Source organism: Malus domestica, chromosome 10 (assembly GCF_042453785.1).
Source record: "Malus domestica chromosome 10, GDT2T_hap1".
NCBI lineage: Eukaryota > Viridiplantae > Streptophyta > Magnoliopsida > Rosales > Rosaceae > Malus > Malus domestica.
In genome coordinates, this window is record NC_091670.1 from 29,577,849 (window position 1) to 29,593,542 (window position 15,694).

Sequence of the window (15,694 nt, forward strand, 5' to 3'; positions counted from 1 at the left end):
TGCAAAATAGGAAAAAATATACTCTAGCTATGCATTTGATAGCATTTGATTTTTTAGCTTTAGTATAAAAGATTATGGTCTTTAACTAATCAATGGGGAGGAAGAATTCGGACTTTAAGATCTCTTCTAACAATGAAAAGAGAAACAATATACCAGATTAAGAGTTAGTTTATAAAATATTAGAATGTCACTCTTAGAACATTACATTATTATTGCTTTATTTACAAGTTCAATGATTTGGCAAATGTGTGTGTGTATATATATATGTATATGTATATGTATATTTAATTAAGATGTTCTAGTTATATTGAGTCTATGTCACTATCCATGTATGTAACCTAAATTACTAGTTCTGTTACTTGCATTTTTTTTCCTTTCTTTTCAAATCAGTGATCAGTTGGTGGCGAAGCCACGACAATGCTATCTTTTTGGGAGTCGGAATGATTCACAGATGCATTTCAACCTCTGCTTAACACCATCGTATGATTTATCAGCGTCAGGAATCAAACCCAAAACAAGTGAAATACATGCTTGAAATTCACCCCAACCGCTAGGCAATCCTGTGGTGGTTTTGTTACTTACATCTCAAACGTTATATGTTTTGAATTATGTAGGTAAGCATGAAAAATTGCTTGTCACTGAGCTATAAAACTCATATTATTTCTTATACAAGTGATGACATGCTTAATTAAGTTATTTATAATATAATGGAGATGAAATTGCAAATCAAGAAGGTGAGGAAAGAAACAACTAACCCACTAAACACATCAAGCAGTCGTTAATGATCGATGGCTGCTCTTAATTTATTTTTTTCATTTTAAATGTTTTAATATATTTCATCAAATAATTGGATTGTCTCAACTGCCGGTCCTAAGATTTTGAGTTCTGCTAATACATTCTAAGTTTGAAACTCTTCAACGAAACATTCTCAGTGTTGTTCACTTTTAACGAAAAATCACATTTTAACATTTTCTTGGTATTATTCACTACAACTTTATTTGTCATTTTTCATTAAAACTAAAGTTTTTTTGAACTTTTTGTTAGTTTTCATTTCTTTATATTATTATAATAATTTTGAATTTTCCTTTTATCTCTTTAGTAATAATAAAATGTTTTTTTTATTTTAAAAATATTGGCCCACTTGATAAGACATTTTTTTGCGACAGACCTAAATAAATTATTCCCAAAATTTTGTTTGCTTTTCTGGGTTGGATTGGACCATGTCCTTCAGTACTAATAAATTACTAATTATGCATATAAAAAAGTACTCTTAATTTGACGATTTCTTGATTAACAGCACCATACTTTAGAGATTTGTCCAAATTTGAAAGACTAATTTTTCTTTGGCGTACGTTAAAAACTTTCGGCCTGTTATTTTAAGATTCAGAAATAGTCGCCGGAGAAACCCTTCAACCAATGCTCAAATTTTCTCGAAACCCCTCAGTCAATCTTTGAACACTGCTTGAAGTGCTCGCACTCTATTCAAGTTGTTAAAATTTGAAAAATAACAAAAGCAAAGAAGTTTGAAAATCCTTAAAAGTATCAAATTTGATTACTTATAAAAAAATTCACGGATAATAATACTCACGTTTGACTCTTACAAATAACGAGTTTGGTTCATGGTTATAATTGAATCATTACGTAACTTAAATAAATCTCATTCTTGAAATATCGTGTTTGAAACCATTTGGTCATGATATCTCATTTTCCTCCAGAAATTCGGCCAGCAAAATCTTCCTCTGATGCCACCTTTTGGAGGTATAGAAAACCAACCCACAGTTCATGGAGCACATCTTCTCTGAAGTCATTCGTCAAACTTTTTGTTTTCAGACACAACAAATAGAGAGTGAATCGGAAGCCATCAAACTTGTCAAGATCCAGGGTGCAAGTCCTAGTCAACCAGTTTGGATCCATCCTAGTTCTATTTTCTTTGTTGGAGGGGAGAAAAATTCGATTAGGGTTTTGTTTGTTTTTGCAGAATCAAACTAGGGAATTAGTTGATCGTTTTAAATATTATATTTCCATATTTAGCTTTTCGTATCTAAAATCTACAAAATGATGAAAGATACATGTTTCACTTTTCCCGTATGTGGTAAAGTTTCAAAGCTTTTGAACTTGTCTGATGTTTTTAAACTTATTGAAAGCACATTTAAAGAAAATATTTTTGTTCCAAAGTGTTTTCCAAGATTCACTTGTATAGTTCTCCAACATGTATTTTTTTTGTTTACTTTCATTTATTATTAATAAAATTGGTGGAGAAGGGACGGCGAGCGGGTGGTCTTTTCTAGGGTTAAATCCTCACCTAGGATAGGTGCCTCGCACGCGACCATTGTCCAAGAGCTAATATGGTCTAATCTTTCTACATTTGAGGAAAAAAAATCCAAAAATTTAAATTTATCACGGTCTTTGTAAATACTGGATAAAATAGTATTAAAAACGGAACTATTATTGGCATTATAAAAATTTCATTATACACTAGTCATGGATATATTTTTTTTCTTCTAAATATAAAAAATTTAGAGTGTAAATAACAATTCTCTTAAATAAATAATAAGATCGTCCTTTTTACGTTTAAAATTGTAAAATTGTAGTTTGTTTCGCTTCCACGCCCCTTCACCAGGAAAATAAAAATGTATTCGTTTGCTATTTTCTCTCTAGTCAATTGAGAATTAATGTAAACAAAATGTTTAATTTATTAAAATAAAATATAGAGAAAAGAGACAAACAAGAGAGATTTTTTTTGATAAACAGAAACAAGAGATTAGGTGGAGAAATTGGAGTATCCTTCAATCTCTTTAGAGTGTCTATGTATAGGCTTAAGATGAAATAGATAAGATCATAACTAATTACATGTTAGAGCAAGTCCACCCGTTTAGGAGATCAAGGGCAAGGCAAGGGCAAGGGCAGTAAGATTACCCTTATTATATTTAAGAAGAGGAAGCGCAAGGACAAGGATGATAACAATTCACAAAATATTTTTCATTTTATATATCTTGTAAGTGTATGCTTAGTAAATTTGTTCATTGAAAATAAAACTTATTATTTAACTCTGCGATAATTTAGTTTTAAATACAAAACAAATCATAACCTTACCAAAAAAAAACAGTATTAATTAAAAAATCATTAATTAAAAAAACATTATTAACTTATTCATTATTTGGCTAAACCCAAATTTTATTCTTGAAAATCTGGTTTCAAACCATTTGGTCATGATATATCATTTTCGTCCTATTCAGCCAGCCAAATCTTCCTCAGATACGACCTTCTGGTGGTACAGAAAACCAACCCACAGTTTTATGGGAGCACATATTCTGTGAGGTCATAACGTCAACCTATTGTTTTCAGACAAACACAGAGAGAGAGAGAGAGAGAGAGAGAGAGAGAGAGAGAGAGAGAGAGAGAGAGAAGCAGAAGCCATCAAGCTTGTCAATATCCATGGTGGTCCAAGTCCCAGTCAACCAGTTTGGATCCTAGTTCTATTTTCTTTGTTGGAGGGGATAAAATTACAATTAGGGTTTTGTTTGTTTTTGCTGATCAAACTAAGGAATTAGTTGAGCATTTTAAATAATATATTTCCATATTTAGCTTTCCCTATCTAAAATCGACAAGATGATGAAAGAAATATGTTTCACTTTTCCCTTGTGTGGTAAAGTTAAAATGTTTTTAACATGTTCAAAATTTGACTTCTGTCCCATTTTCATGCTACAACTAACATAACATATTGAGAGAGAAAATGTGTGGTAGAGTTAGTTTTGTGTGTGCCTATAGGGACAATGGGAACATTCTCACCTTATGCTTGTGCTTCTTAGTCAATGCAGGCCTATCCGTCAAAGTTTGATGAGGGTCGTTTAACTTTTAAGTATATTTACAGTGAATTGAATACGGTTGTTGACTTCTGTTGATGGACTTTTAGGCCGAGCTGAACTTGAGCTTTGACGGATACTCTTTGCTTCCTCTGGTCCGTTTGAACACCAAGTTCAGGATACCTGGGAAGAATTAGTGTGTCTCGGTTAGGTTAATGACTCAAAGATAACATGATTAGACAAATAATGACTTGCCTAAGTAAAGTGTGACGTGGAAGCTAGAAGTTTGTCAGTTTAGCATGAGAGAGAACTTTGCATGGTTGCATGATGTTTTGGGTTGAGTAATCTAGATTTCTAAGGTTCTAAGAGAGCTTCTATTGACTAAGGAAGATCGAAGGAAGTTGAAGGGACCCCTAAGATTGTAAGAAGATGTCTATTTGTAAGATTCAAGTATGCTTGCACATGGGGAATGATTTCCCTTGTTTGGTGTCATGTAACCTTGAACTCCTCTCCTCCTCTCAGTAACGTTATATCCCCCTATTGAACCTCCCTTTGTAGGTGAAGGGTTCTCTTTGCAGGTTTTCTTAGGACATCTCTAGGTTTCTCTCATTATAGCTAAGTCTTCCTTCTTCTTTTTCCTAGCCCAACTGCAACTTTTCTTTTTTAGTGTAAGACAGATGAGCGTCGTTGCTCTCATGAAGATTGTGCCGCGCATTCTTCCCAAGGCGCTCCTTCCCTTGGTCAACTTCTACATGCGTTAATTTTAGTAATGCGTCTCTTAGCTTTTTGTTCATTGTTCTTCAGCTAGGAAGGGAAAGTCCACCTCTCCTCATTAAATGCGGGTTGTGCGTTAGGCTTTCACGTGAACTTAGGTTTTTAAATCAGGTTCTTTTCTAACTAGATTGGTTGCTAGGAAAGAGGGGAAACTAGGTTTATTCTCTCTCAAACTTTTCTACATGAAATTCAAAGATTGTCGGCTTGAATCTTTGGACTCCCAAGCAGCCCAAAGTCTTCTACAATCTTGACTCTGCCTAGGCCAGACAAACTTTCGTAGCTGTCCACACCATAATTCACTTGGCAAGCCTTAACACGTGGTTTATACTTATTTAGCATGAATAGTAGTTAGCGTGACAAATCATTCAAATCCTCCCTCCCTAAAAACCCACAAATCTACGACATTTCTGAGATCCACTCCACCACCTCCAACTTCCTCTCAACCGTCTCCTCTCCTCCTCGACCTCTAATTTGCTTCTAGCGCAAATCCTGCCTCCCCATCCCTCTCCCGGATGCAAATTGTGCCACCGACCTCACCACGGCCTCGATTACATCCACCATTGCTCCGACCTCAACTTTACCTTCGCTAACAATCACATTAAGAGCTCTAGCATCATTGTCTCTGAGTAGGACCATCTCGTGCTCAGCGCCAAATTCTGCCATTTCGGCATGCGAAACTCTGCGACGAGACCTAGGATCGGTCAACGAATTCAAATTTGTTTCTGATTTCACTGTTGATGTGTTTGCAGGTGCCTCATTGCTTGGCAGTTTCGATTTTAGTATTTGTTTGGCTGATGATCATGGATGTTAGTATTCGATTCATCGAATTTAGCTAGAAAGTAGAGTTATTTTTGTATTGTACAACATTTTTATTCTCAAATTATTGTAAAGTTAATTTTTATTATTTAATTAATCTGTGAGCCTACATGGCATGAACCGGTGTGTCAAATTCTATCATGTCATCAATTAACAGAAAAGTTAAAGATCAAACTCACATAAGTATGAAAGTGTCCCACAATCTTCATGTTAGATATGAGATTGGGATGAAAAAAAACTTGATGTATAAAAGTTTAAAAACCACGATACTTTAGTGCAGTAAAGTGAGAATTATTGTAATGGTTGCTGACTGATGGTGATTCTATAGTCTATATAGTCACCATACGGCAAACTTAGAGCAAACATAGACCCACCAAGAAGAATAATCATATTCTATTATATATAAAGCCAACGGTGAGATGAACAGTGGCTTTGGGTCACGCATGGGACAAAAATTTTGGTGTCACCCCCTTTGACAAAAATAATTGGACTAAACTGCCCCTCAGCCAAAAAAATTCAAAACCTACCCAAAATAATATATCAAATCATGCAAGGATAAGATGGTAATTTGGTCATCATAAAATATAACATAAATATAAATAGGAAGAGAGAAAAGAATAAACAAATGACAAAGTTGATGGTGCCCAAGTGATGGGGAAGAAAAATATAATAAAAAATAAGAAAAATCATGAATATTGTGTTCAAAACATCTCAAGAGGCGTGTAGCGCTGGTGATAAAAAAAAATAACAAAATAAAAAAATATTGAAGCAATTCACGCATATAAATACATTTAAAATGTCTAAGTCGCGCGTAGAACGTTGTGATTCAAAAAATAGTTTTTGCACGCGGTTGTTTATTAAATATTATTTCTCAATTTTTAAACACTTAAGAGGTGCGTAATGCCAGTTATAAAAAAAGTCTCTCGCACACGCATAATAATGTGATTCAATTAGTTGTTAAATGATCATCTTTTTTTAACAAACGATGTTATCTACACTAAGGGAAGGGAGTGAGCTTAGTCTCACAATAGGCTAACAATCAGTTGTTTATTAAATATTATTTTTTCTAATCTTAATGTAAATTCAATAAGATGTAGATGGAAATTGAAAGACAACTTTTATTAATATGGATTCAGTTGCTTTGATTAGTTAAAAGACCACTTTTATTAAATGTATTTATTAGTCATTTTCATATATAAATACATTTAAAACATGTAAATCATGCATAACACGTTGTGATTCAAAAATGTCTTCTGCACGCGCGTGCATGGAGGCTAGTTATCCCTACAACAACAACAACAACAAAGCCTTTTCCCACTAAGTGGGGTCGGCTATATGAATCCTAGAACGTCATTGCGCTTGGTTTTGCGTCATGTCCTCCGTTAGATCCAAGTACTCTAAGTCTTTTCTTAAGGTCTCTTCCAAAGTTTTCCTAGGTCTTCCTGTACCCCTTCGGCCCTGAACCTCTGTCCCGTAGTCACATCTTTGACCCGGAGCGTCAGTAGGCCTTCTTTACACATGTCCAAACCACCGTAACCGATTTTCTCTCATCTTTCCTTCAATTTCGGCTACTCCTACCTTACCTCGGATATCCTCATTTCTAATATTATATTTTCTCGTGTGCCCACACATCCAACAAAGCATCCTCATCTCCGCTACACCCATTTTATGTACGTGTTGATGCTTCACCGCCCAACATTATGTGCCATACAACATCGCCGACCTTATTGTCATCCTACAAAATTTTCCCTTGAGCTTCAATGGCATACGGCAGTCACACAACACGCCGAATGCACTCTTGCACTTCATCCATCCAGCTTGTATTCTATGGTTGAGGTCTCCATCTAATTCTCCGTTCTTTTGCAAGATAGATCCTAGGTAGCGAAAGCGATCGCTTTTTGGTATTTCATGATCTTCGATCCTCACCCTAACTCATTTTGGCCTCCATTTGCACTCTATATATTTTGTCTTTGATCGGCTTAGGCGAAGACCTTTAGATTCCAACACTTCTCTCCAAAGGTTAAGCTTCGCATTTACCCCTTCCTGAGTTTCATCTATCAACACTATATCGTTTGCGAAAAGCATACACCAAGGAATATTATCTTGAATATGTCTTGTTAACTCATCCATTACCAATGCAAAAAAGTAAGAACTTAAGGATGAGCCTTAATGTAACCCTAGAGTTATGGGGAAGCTTTCGATTTGTCATTCATGAGTTCTTACGGCAGTCTTTGCTCCATCATACATGTCCTTTATAGCTTGGATATATGTTATTCGTACTCATTTCTTATCTAAAATCCTTCAAAGAATGTCTCTTAGGACCCTATCATACGCTTTTTCCAAATCTATAAAGACCATGTGTAAATCATTTTTCCCATCTCTATATCTTTCCATCAATCTTTGTAAGAGATAGATTGCCTCCATGGTTGAGCGCCCTAGCATGAACCTGAATTGGTTGTCCGAAACTCGTGTCTCTTGCCTCAATCTATGCTCAATGACTCTCTTCCAGAGCTTCATTGTATGACTCATTAGCTTAATACCCCTACGGTTCATGCATTTTTGTACGTCGGCCTTATTCTTGTAGATAGGTACCAAAGTGCTCTTTCGCCACTCATTTGGCATCTTCTTCGTTTTCAAAATCCTATTGAAAATGTTAGCGAGTCATGCTATACACGTCTCTTCCAAGACCTTTCACACTTCGATCGGTATATCATCTAGGCCCACTGCTTTTCTATGCTTCATTTTTTTCAAAGCTACAACCACTTCTTCCTTCCTGATTTGGAGGTAAAATGAGTAGTTTCTACACTCTTCTGAGTTACTTAACTCCCCCAAAGAAATACTCCTTTCATATCCCTAATTGGAGAAAATTTTCAAATTATGCCCTAAATTCATTTGGCCTCCAATGAGATTCCCGGTTGCGTGCATTCTAAATCTTCATACTCAATGTTTTCGACTGAAAGATAAAAATAAATTAAATAAATGAAAAATATAATATACATACACGACATAGTCACAGTAAGCATGACATAAGGTGGCGTCATTCGTTCAAATAAATTTGATCGGAAAGATACGTTCAAATAAAACCAACTATAAATTCTTCCAATACTACTTATGATTAAAAGTTCGCAACCAACTGAAATTCGTAACCAATTCAGTTGGTGCTTTTTCCTATTTGATAGATTGATTTGTAAAGTAAAAGATTAGAAGCACAAAATTCAAAGGAAAAGAGAAAGATTAACTTAATAATTTTGGTGACTCAATTTCCATCATGTTAGATGAGGTTCTGAGTTCAAATTTCATCGACAATAATTGTTGATAAGTAAAAAAAACAAGCATACATCGGTGTCATTAGTTAATAAAGTGAATAACACATGTATACCGCGAACAAATTCGAGTGTGTTTGTACAATATTTTGGTAGAAATACATCAACAGTTACACGTTAGTTGTGGTAAATTGAATTTGGGTAACATTTACTCTTCAGTTTTACTTTCATCTTTCAAGACAGGGAAAACTTACAGGAGGCTTGGTCTAAGAAAAAGGCTCAATTAGAATTAGTGGCTTCAAACTGCACTACCTTTCTTCAGGCCTCAAGAGCCTCTTGAGTTTTCGTTCGAAACCTCGAAGCTCCAGCCGGTATAGCCACGGAAAAATACAGGCGTAGAAGGCAGCGTCGAGAATTGTATCCTTCATCACTTGAAAGCCGAAATGCAATTGGGAACAAGCTCCTAGTCTGTGTGATGGATTGGTCAGGTCAGGAAGACTCCTCCCGGTTTTGAGATACTTCTAACTGGGGAGGCAAGAGGTTCAAAAAGCTCCCTTGCACATGGTGACTACTTCCGCTATCGGAAGTTTCTGATGTCTCAGACGTCTCAGACTCTTCATCTGCATCAAGTGAACACAAAAAGGTGAGAAATGTAAAAGACATTTGCCCGATCCTGGATTAAAACTTTAAATGCTGGGCAGCAATATATGTACTTACCAAAAAGTGTTTTTACAGATGGTCTTTTCGATTTGGCGTTTTTCTTCTTCAACGAGGCTACATAGAAAGAAGACACCCAAGTTTACATAAAACAGAAAATTGCCATACCAAAGACCACACATTTTCCGGTTTACCCATAGATTGCATGACATGAACCATCAAAATCCATGTATATGCCCACGTATATATAGAAAACTTTGAAACTGATACCAATATATAACAAAAGATAAAGTTCTCCAGCAAGTTCATGGAAGATAGAAAGAGATATACCCATCCCAGGCACTTGATAATCGTTAACAATTTCGAAGTTTTTATAGGTATAGCCCACAAAATTAATGTCCTTAGAAGAGAGCATCTGCAAAATGGAGAGAGAAAAATATAAGGGGAAGATTTTGAAAGATTTAGGGGTGCGGCAGGGGTAGCTTGTAGGGCAAGTTATATAACAAACAATGTGACAAATTCTATATGTAAATCGGTGACAATAGCTGAGTGAAAAGACTGAAACTCATAAGCTTACCTTTCTCCAGGGACCAGTTTTGGATGAACTCTGAGTTTGATAGTCAACCTGCATACCGAAAATATTATTCATCAAACTATGAGCAACATGATATGCTCACCACAAATAGCCTGACAAAATCCACAAAAACTGAGGGACATCTATACCTCATCGAACTTTTCGAAATTTTGAGTATCCAAATCATCATTGACCTCAGGAATAAATGCAGCATCCATTTGATAAAGCTTATCCCACTCAGTCCCATCGAACCAATGATGAACCTGAAATAGGAATCAGCAGCAAGGTAATTCCCATTATATGCAACAAGTTCATGAGCAAATCAAAGAAACTTAGAACAGGACACACTATACAACACCTTTATTTCATCTGCGCCGTTTATTCCCAACCTTAGGTTGACATTACACAAAAGTTTACTAATAAGATCTTTTGCCCCTGGAGATAGCATTGCTTCTTCTGGAAATTTCAAATGAGTTTTCCAGTTTACAATCTACAAGAGACGAGCAAGACAAAAAACATCAGGAAAATAGGATAGGATAAATGGTGAAATAAGAAGTCACAAGCCACACACAAAAAAGCCCAAGGGAATTATGGTTGAGACTTTTTAAAAGAGAACAATCTAACTTTCAATATTTCTAAACTTTACCTTCCTGCATGTTGACATTGGCTCATCAGAATAGAAGGGTGGGTAACCCACAAGCATTTCATACATAATAGCACCAAGTGACCACCTGTGTATCAACAAAAATCACAACTCGGTCAATCCAGGCATCGAAAAACAAGGTGGCTCTTGAGTTTATGGTCCATAAAAGTGATATGGTACACCAATTTTAAAAATGGTCCCATTAAAATATAGAAGGTAGTAAAAGTAGTGATTGTTATGCCACATGATTCTCCAATTGATTGTTGATTTAACAAAAATGAAGTACATGGTAAAAATAGTGATTGTATGCCACATGATTCTCCAACTGATTGTTGATTAACAAAAATGGAGTCTATGTAAAGAGATCTCAATTGATATTTAAAACATATTGAAATTAATTCATCGGTGTTAAACATTCAAACATCCTATTGCTAAAATTCATCATACTCACCAATCGCATTCCATCCCATAACCTTTTTTCAACAGAACTTCTGGAGCAATATAGTCAGGGGTACCAACAGTCGAATAAGCCTGCAATAGGCATATATCAACAATTTAAGGAATGACACATTTTCAACATTCTACAAAAAGGTCATGAATGACAACGTTGTGCATCCACAAAGAATCAGTTCATCTTTGATCTACTCTCAAGCAGATATTAGATTGCATAGTGGTAAATAACTTACAAGCATTCTCCTATTCTTCTGCCAATGTTGCAGTTGCTCTTGTTGTGTTCGTTTTGGAGCCGCAGGATGTTCATCATTCTGTGCAGCGCCATTAGCATTGGGTGCTACTGAAAAATCTTCTCGGATAGTACTGCAGTCTAAAGGTTTACACAACCCAAAATCTGACAGTCTCAAGTGTCCATATCTATCGAGTAGCAAATTGTCAGGCTTAATATCCCTGTAATATGCAAAGGAGACTAGGTTAACCTCCATTTCACAGTCCAATAAAATTCTGTTGCCGAATTTGTCAGAAAAATCAGTGTGAATTGTGAATTTGTGCAACAAACCTATGAACATAATTGTGTTTATGGATAGACTCAATAGCCAAAACTGTTTCGGCAACATAGAATCTAGCTTCATCTTCAGTCAAAATATCCTTTCTCATAAGCAAAGTCATCATATCTCCTCCCGGTAAGTATTCCATTATAAGATAAAGATAGTCATCATCTTGAAATGAACAGTACAGCTTGACAATGCAATTGCTGTCCACCTCAGCAAGTAAGTTCCTTTCTGCTTTGACATGCTCTACCTAAACATAATATAAAGCAAATGGCGTTAAATGCAGTTGTAATTACCTCAGTAAATTTGAATGGCAGAACAATAAAAATGGTTACCTGGCCTCTACGAAGCATCTCTGATTTCTTTAGCTTTTTCATGGCATATACAGACCCAGTCGTCTTTTCCCTGCATACACGAACCTGCACCATGAAGCAACATTTTGCTGGTCAAACACTTACATCAACCCCATAAGACAAAAACTCCGTGCTATGCTAGGACGCTGAAACTGAACTTTTTGTTTCATTAACGGTCTCTACTTAATGTAACATTTTTCTTTTAGTAGCCAATCATGTAGTCACCAACTCCGCGTTCCCCATATACAGAGACCAAAAACACTTCTAAAGCTATTAAAACTGAAGAAGACGATACAAGTACAAGATCTTGATGGAAAGCATATACCTCACCAAATGCTCCCTTGCCGATCATAGTCAACAAGTCGAAATCATCAACACCCATTTTATGCCTCTGAAGGCGCATGTATTCGGTTTCTTTCTTCTCCAAGAACTTCAGAAGGTTGCTTTGATCTTCCTCAGAGACGTCGGCATCAGCCAACTTTTTCTCTAACATATTTCGTCTGCCATAAAGAATCATATTTACTAAATCAAAATCGAAAAAAAAACTCACAGAAACTGGTTTAAATTTCTCTTCCTATATCAGTAAATCCAACAAGAAATTATCACAAAGCTGCATTATTTAGCATTACAATTGCTGAATTCTACATTTTTCCTAATTTCCGAAAACAAAAATGCAAATTCATCAATGCAATTATATATATATACCGTTCCTTCCGCTCCTGGAGGTTCTTCATCTGCTCCTTGTAATGGTTCTCAATATACTGCTTCGCCGCCGCGGCCTTCTGCTTCGTAACATTGGAAAGCGCCTCCTCGTCCAAATTTGACTCGTCTCCGCCTCCATCCCCGCCGGCGCACGGCTCCTTCCTCCTCGTCGAGTTCCTCAGCTTGTCGCGCGGCTGAAGCTTCTGCAGCCAACTCCTTGCCGAATCCATTGCCTCCTCCCCCTAGCAATGCAGCCCACCACCATGCCAAAATCGCAACGTGAATTTCTCAATCGCGAGCAATCTGCATTGTAATTCCGATCACGAAACGCATCGAATGCAATCGATTGCATGCAAATCGAGCATTGTAGGAATGAAAAATTTTGGAGAAAAAAGAAATTGAAAAATTGGGGCTGAGAATTCGGATTACCGCGTAAAATTAGCGACGGGCAGGAAAGAAAAGACAGTGCGATCCGCGATAACCCTAAATAAACTCTCTCTCTCCTCACTTTCTCTCTCTTCTGTGTGTTGTGGGCAGCAGAGGGAGACACATCTTCCCTCCATTTGTGTATTGGTATATATAGCTCCCCATCTTCCTTAGAATTTTCCTTTTGGATTTTGACAAATAATTAATGATTTTACAAACTTTTATTTATTTAATTTTATTTTTTGGTGCGTTGGATCTGGCGAGAAACTGATCGGCGAAGATTCGCGTGGGTGGCCGGGTTCTTCCACTTCCATGTGTTTATGTTCAAAGTTTTCCCGCGGGTTGCGTATCCTTTATTTCCCAATTATTCTCTTAATTTAAAATAAAAAAGGCGAATGCCACTCAGTAATATAGTTTAATGATATTCTTTCACTTGTGAGTAAAAGGTCTTAAGTTTCCAAATTATTATTAGGTTATTATGAGGCTAAGTCTACCCATCTTCCTTAGTGTAGAAAATATCGTTTGTTAAAAAAAAAAAAATAATGATGTGAATAGGAAAAGTTTTGTAGCTTAGTTGGTCGAAAATATTTACTTTGTACATTTGACATCTTGTGTTTAATAATTGTTTATATGCCAAAAGAATTGTGTCAATGTGCCACTTCAATTAAAATGTTGTTGCAATCAACGTATTAAATATCGATTATATCGGAAATATAGGTAGTCTGAAAACACGGAAATATCGATGGAAATATCGGAATATTATCAATATTGATATCGATAAAAATAATATGGAAACCACGGAAATTGTAAGAAAAATTTGGAAATTTTTATTGAAACTTTGCAGAATGTTTATTTAGTCAATTATCTGTTAGTTTATCACAACAAATTGGAAGGAAATGCACTGCATGATGGATTTAACTGATTTAAGTTGATTATATAGCGAGCTGGCAAACATTGTAAGTATAGAAAATATGTAGTAATTAATTAAAGAAGTTTAAACACACCATAATCATTTATATATATGGATACTTTTTTTATATTATTTATTTTATCTACATAATTTGATGGTCTAAGGGAAAAAAAAAACATTATCCAAAAAATTCATAGAACATTTATATATATATATATATATATATATTATCTTATTCTATATATAATTCTAAACCATATATATATATATATTGAAAGGATATATATATATATATTATCTTATTCTATATATAATTCTAAACCATATATATATATATTGAAAGGATATATATATATATATATATATATATATATATATATATATTGAAAAGACAAAAAGCACACGGTTTCATAATTCAAAACTGTGTGCCCTTCCACTTGTTTCACATTTCCAAGGGCTGAGTCCCCATATCATCATACAGTTTCATGATCATACATTTTGACCCTTTGAAAAGTAAAACACCTTCCCAATTTCCCATTAAATCTGTTCGGTCCCAATTTCCCATTTCTTTCTTTCTTTCTTTCTTTCTCTCTCTCTCTCTCTCTCTGTCTTTGCGCATACTCTCTCTTCCTCCATTTGCTCACAGACGGCAAAGCTGCAGAAGCTTGCCGAGATCGGAAGTTGCAGATTCAGAGTTGCTGCGCGTTTGGGATTTGCAATCGTCTAGATGGGTACGATCCACCCGAGACTTGGGCTCGCACACCCATGGCTCGCCGGACCTGGGTTGGGTGTCCTCAGGGTGCCCCGGAGCTTCACGAAGATGAAGGGAGAGAGGGTTGACGCCAGTGATGATTTTGGTACCGTCGTCGATGGGTGTGGGTGTGTAAATGGGTGTGTGAATGTAAATCGGCGTGAGAGGGAGAGTCTGTGCGAGAGAGGGGGGAGAAAGAGGGAGTGAGCTGAGAGAGAGGGAGATGTTGGCGTGGGTGGGGAAGGGGTGGAGGGTTGTAGGGAAGGGGAAGGGGGGAGACCCGGAGATGGGAATGGGTTATAGGATGCAGAGAAGAGAGAGAGGCGATAGAGAGATTTAATATATCACGATATTATTGATAATATCGATAATATCGTGATATTAATGGTAATATCGCGATATTTTGACGAAAACCCTTTGGATACCTATTAAAATATCGGTCCGGCGAAAAACCGATAATATCGACATTTTGTTCCTTGGTTGCAATTAGTCACTTTTAGTTTGATTTTGTTTGTTTTTTAGTTTGAAAAGTTTTAAATAATTCACATATAACTCTTTTCAAAAGTATATTTTGGCGTTCGAAATATCACACACTTGTTTTGAAGAATCTTGTGTAATGCACATATAACCCTTTAAACTTTGAAATTGATTATTCGTCGCAAGTTGAAACAAAATCTTGGTGAAATATTCTCTTTTTAATTTTATATTATTTTTTTAATACATCGATATTTTTACATTAGAGGGAGGGGAAGTTCGGCTAAACCACATAATGGGCAGCCTAATTTGGTATCGAATTCGTCATCTACGAGATTCGAACCTAATATCTCTCACTTCTAAGCGAAGAGAAATATCACCAAACCATAGTACCGAGTGACTACTTTTTATTTTAGAAATATATGCTAGGCTCATGCAAGGCTCAAGCGAGTTATAACCGCAAGTTGATGTATTGTGAAACTAATATGCACCAATGGTTCTTAGTTGCACAAATGGCCAATCACGAGTGTGGACGACTAATCGT

General features: G+C 36.0%; 1 protein-coding gene across 2 annotated transcripts; it reads right to left on the reverse strand.

The window, feature by feature from the left end:
• Positions 1-8,741: 8,741 nt before the first annotated feature.
• Positions 8,742-13,157, reverse strand: LOC103445609 (uncharacterized). Of its 2 annotated transcripts, XM_070807150.1 has the most exons (14): positions 13,019-13,157; positions 12,593-12,892; positions 12,213-12,387; positions 11,870-11,953; positions 11,543-11,784; positions 11,217-11,433; positions 10,982-11,061; positions 10,534-10,618; positions 10,246-10,377; positions 10,037-10,150; positions 9,891-9,938; positions 9,644-9,728; positions 9,374-9,430; positions 8,742-9,276 (listed from the first exon to the last, which is right to left on the reverse strand). In XM_070807150.1, exons 2-14 carry the CDS (start codon positions 12,817-12,819, stop codon positions 9,146-9,148), a joined length of 1,677 nt encoding a protein of 558 aa, XP_070663251.1. In that variant the 5' UTR covers positions 12,820-12,892; positions 13,019-13,157; the 3' UTR covers positions 8,742-9,145. The 2 variants fall into 2 exon arrangements, with proteins under 2 accessions (XP_070663251.1, XP_070663252.1); XM_070807151.1 differs by lacking the exon at positions 13,019-13,157 and having other exon boundaries at positions 12,593-12,953.
• Between the last annotated feature and the right edge of the window lie 2,537 nt (positions 13,158-15,694).

Coding starts and splice junctions, on each gene's coding strand:
- LOC103445609 (XM_070807150.1), bottom strand. CDS start 12,819: ATGGATTCGGCAAGGAGTTGGCTGCAGAAGCTTCAGCCGCGCGACAAG. Junction 12,388..12,592: donor CTCCAGGAGCGGAAGGAACG/GTATATATATAT, acceptor TCTTTATGGCAG/ACGAAATATGTTAGAGAAAA. Junction 11,954..12,212: donor GCAAGGGAGCATTTGGTGAG/GTATATGCTTTC, acceptor TTCATGGTGCAG/GTTCGTGTATGCAGGGAAAA.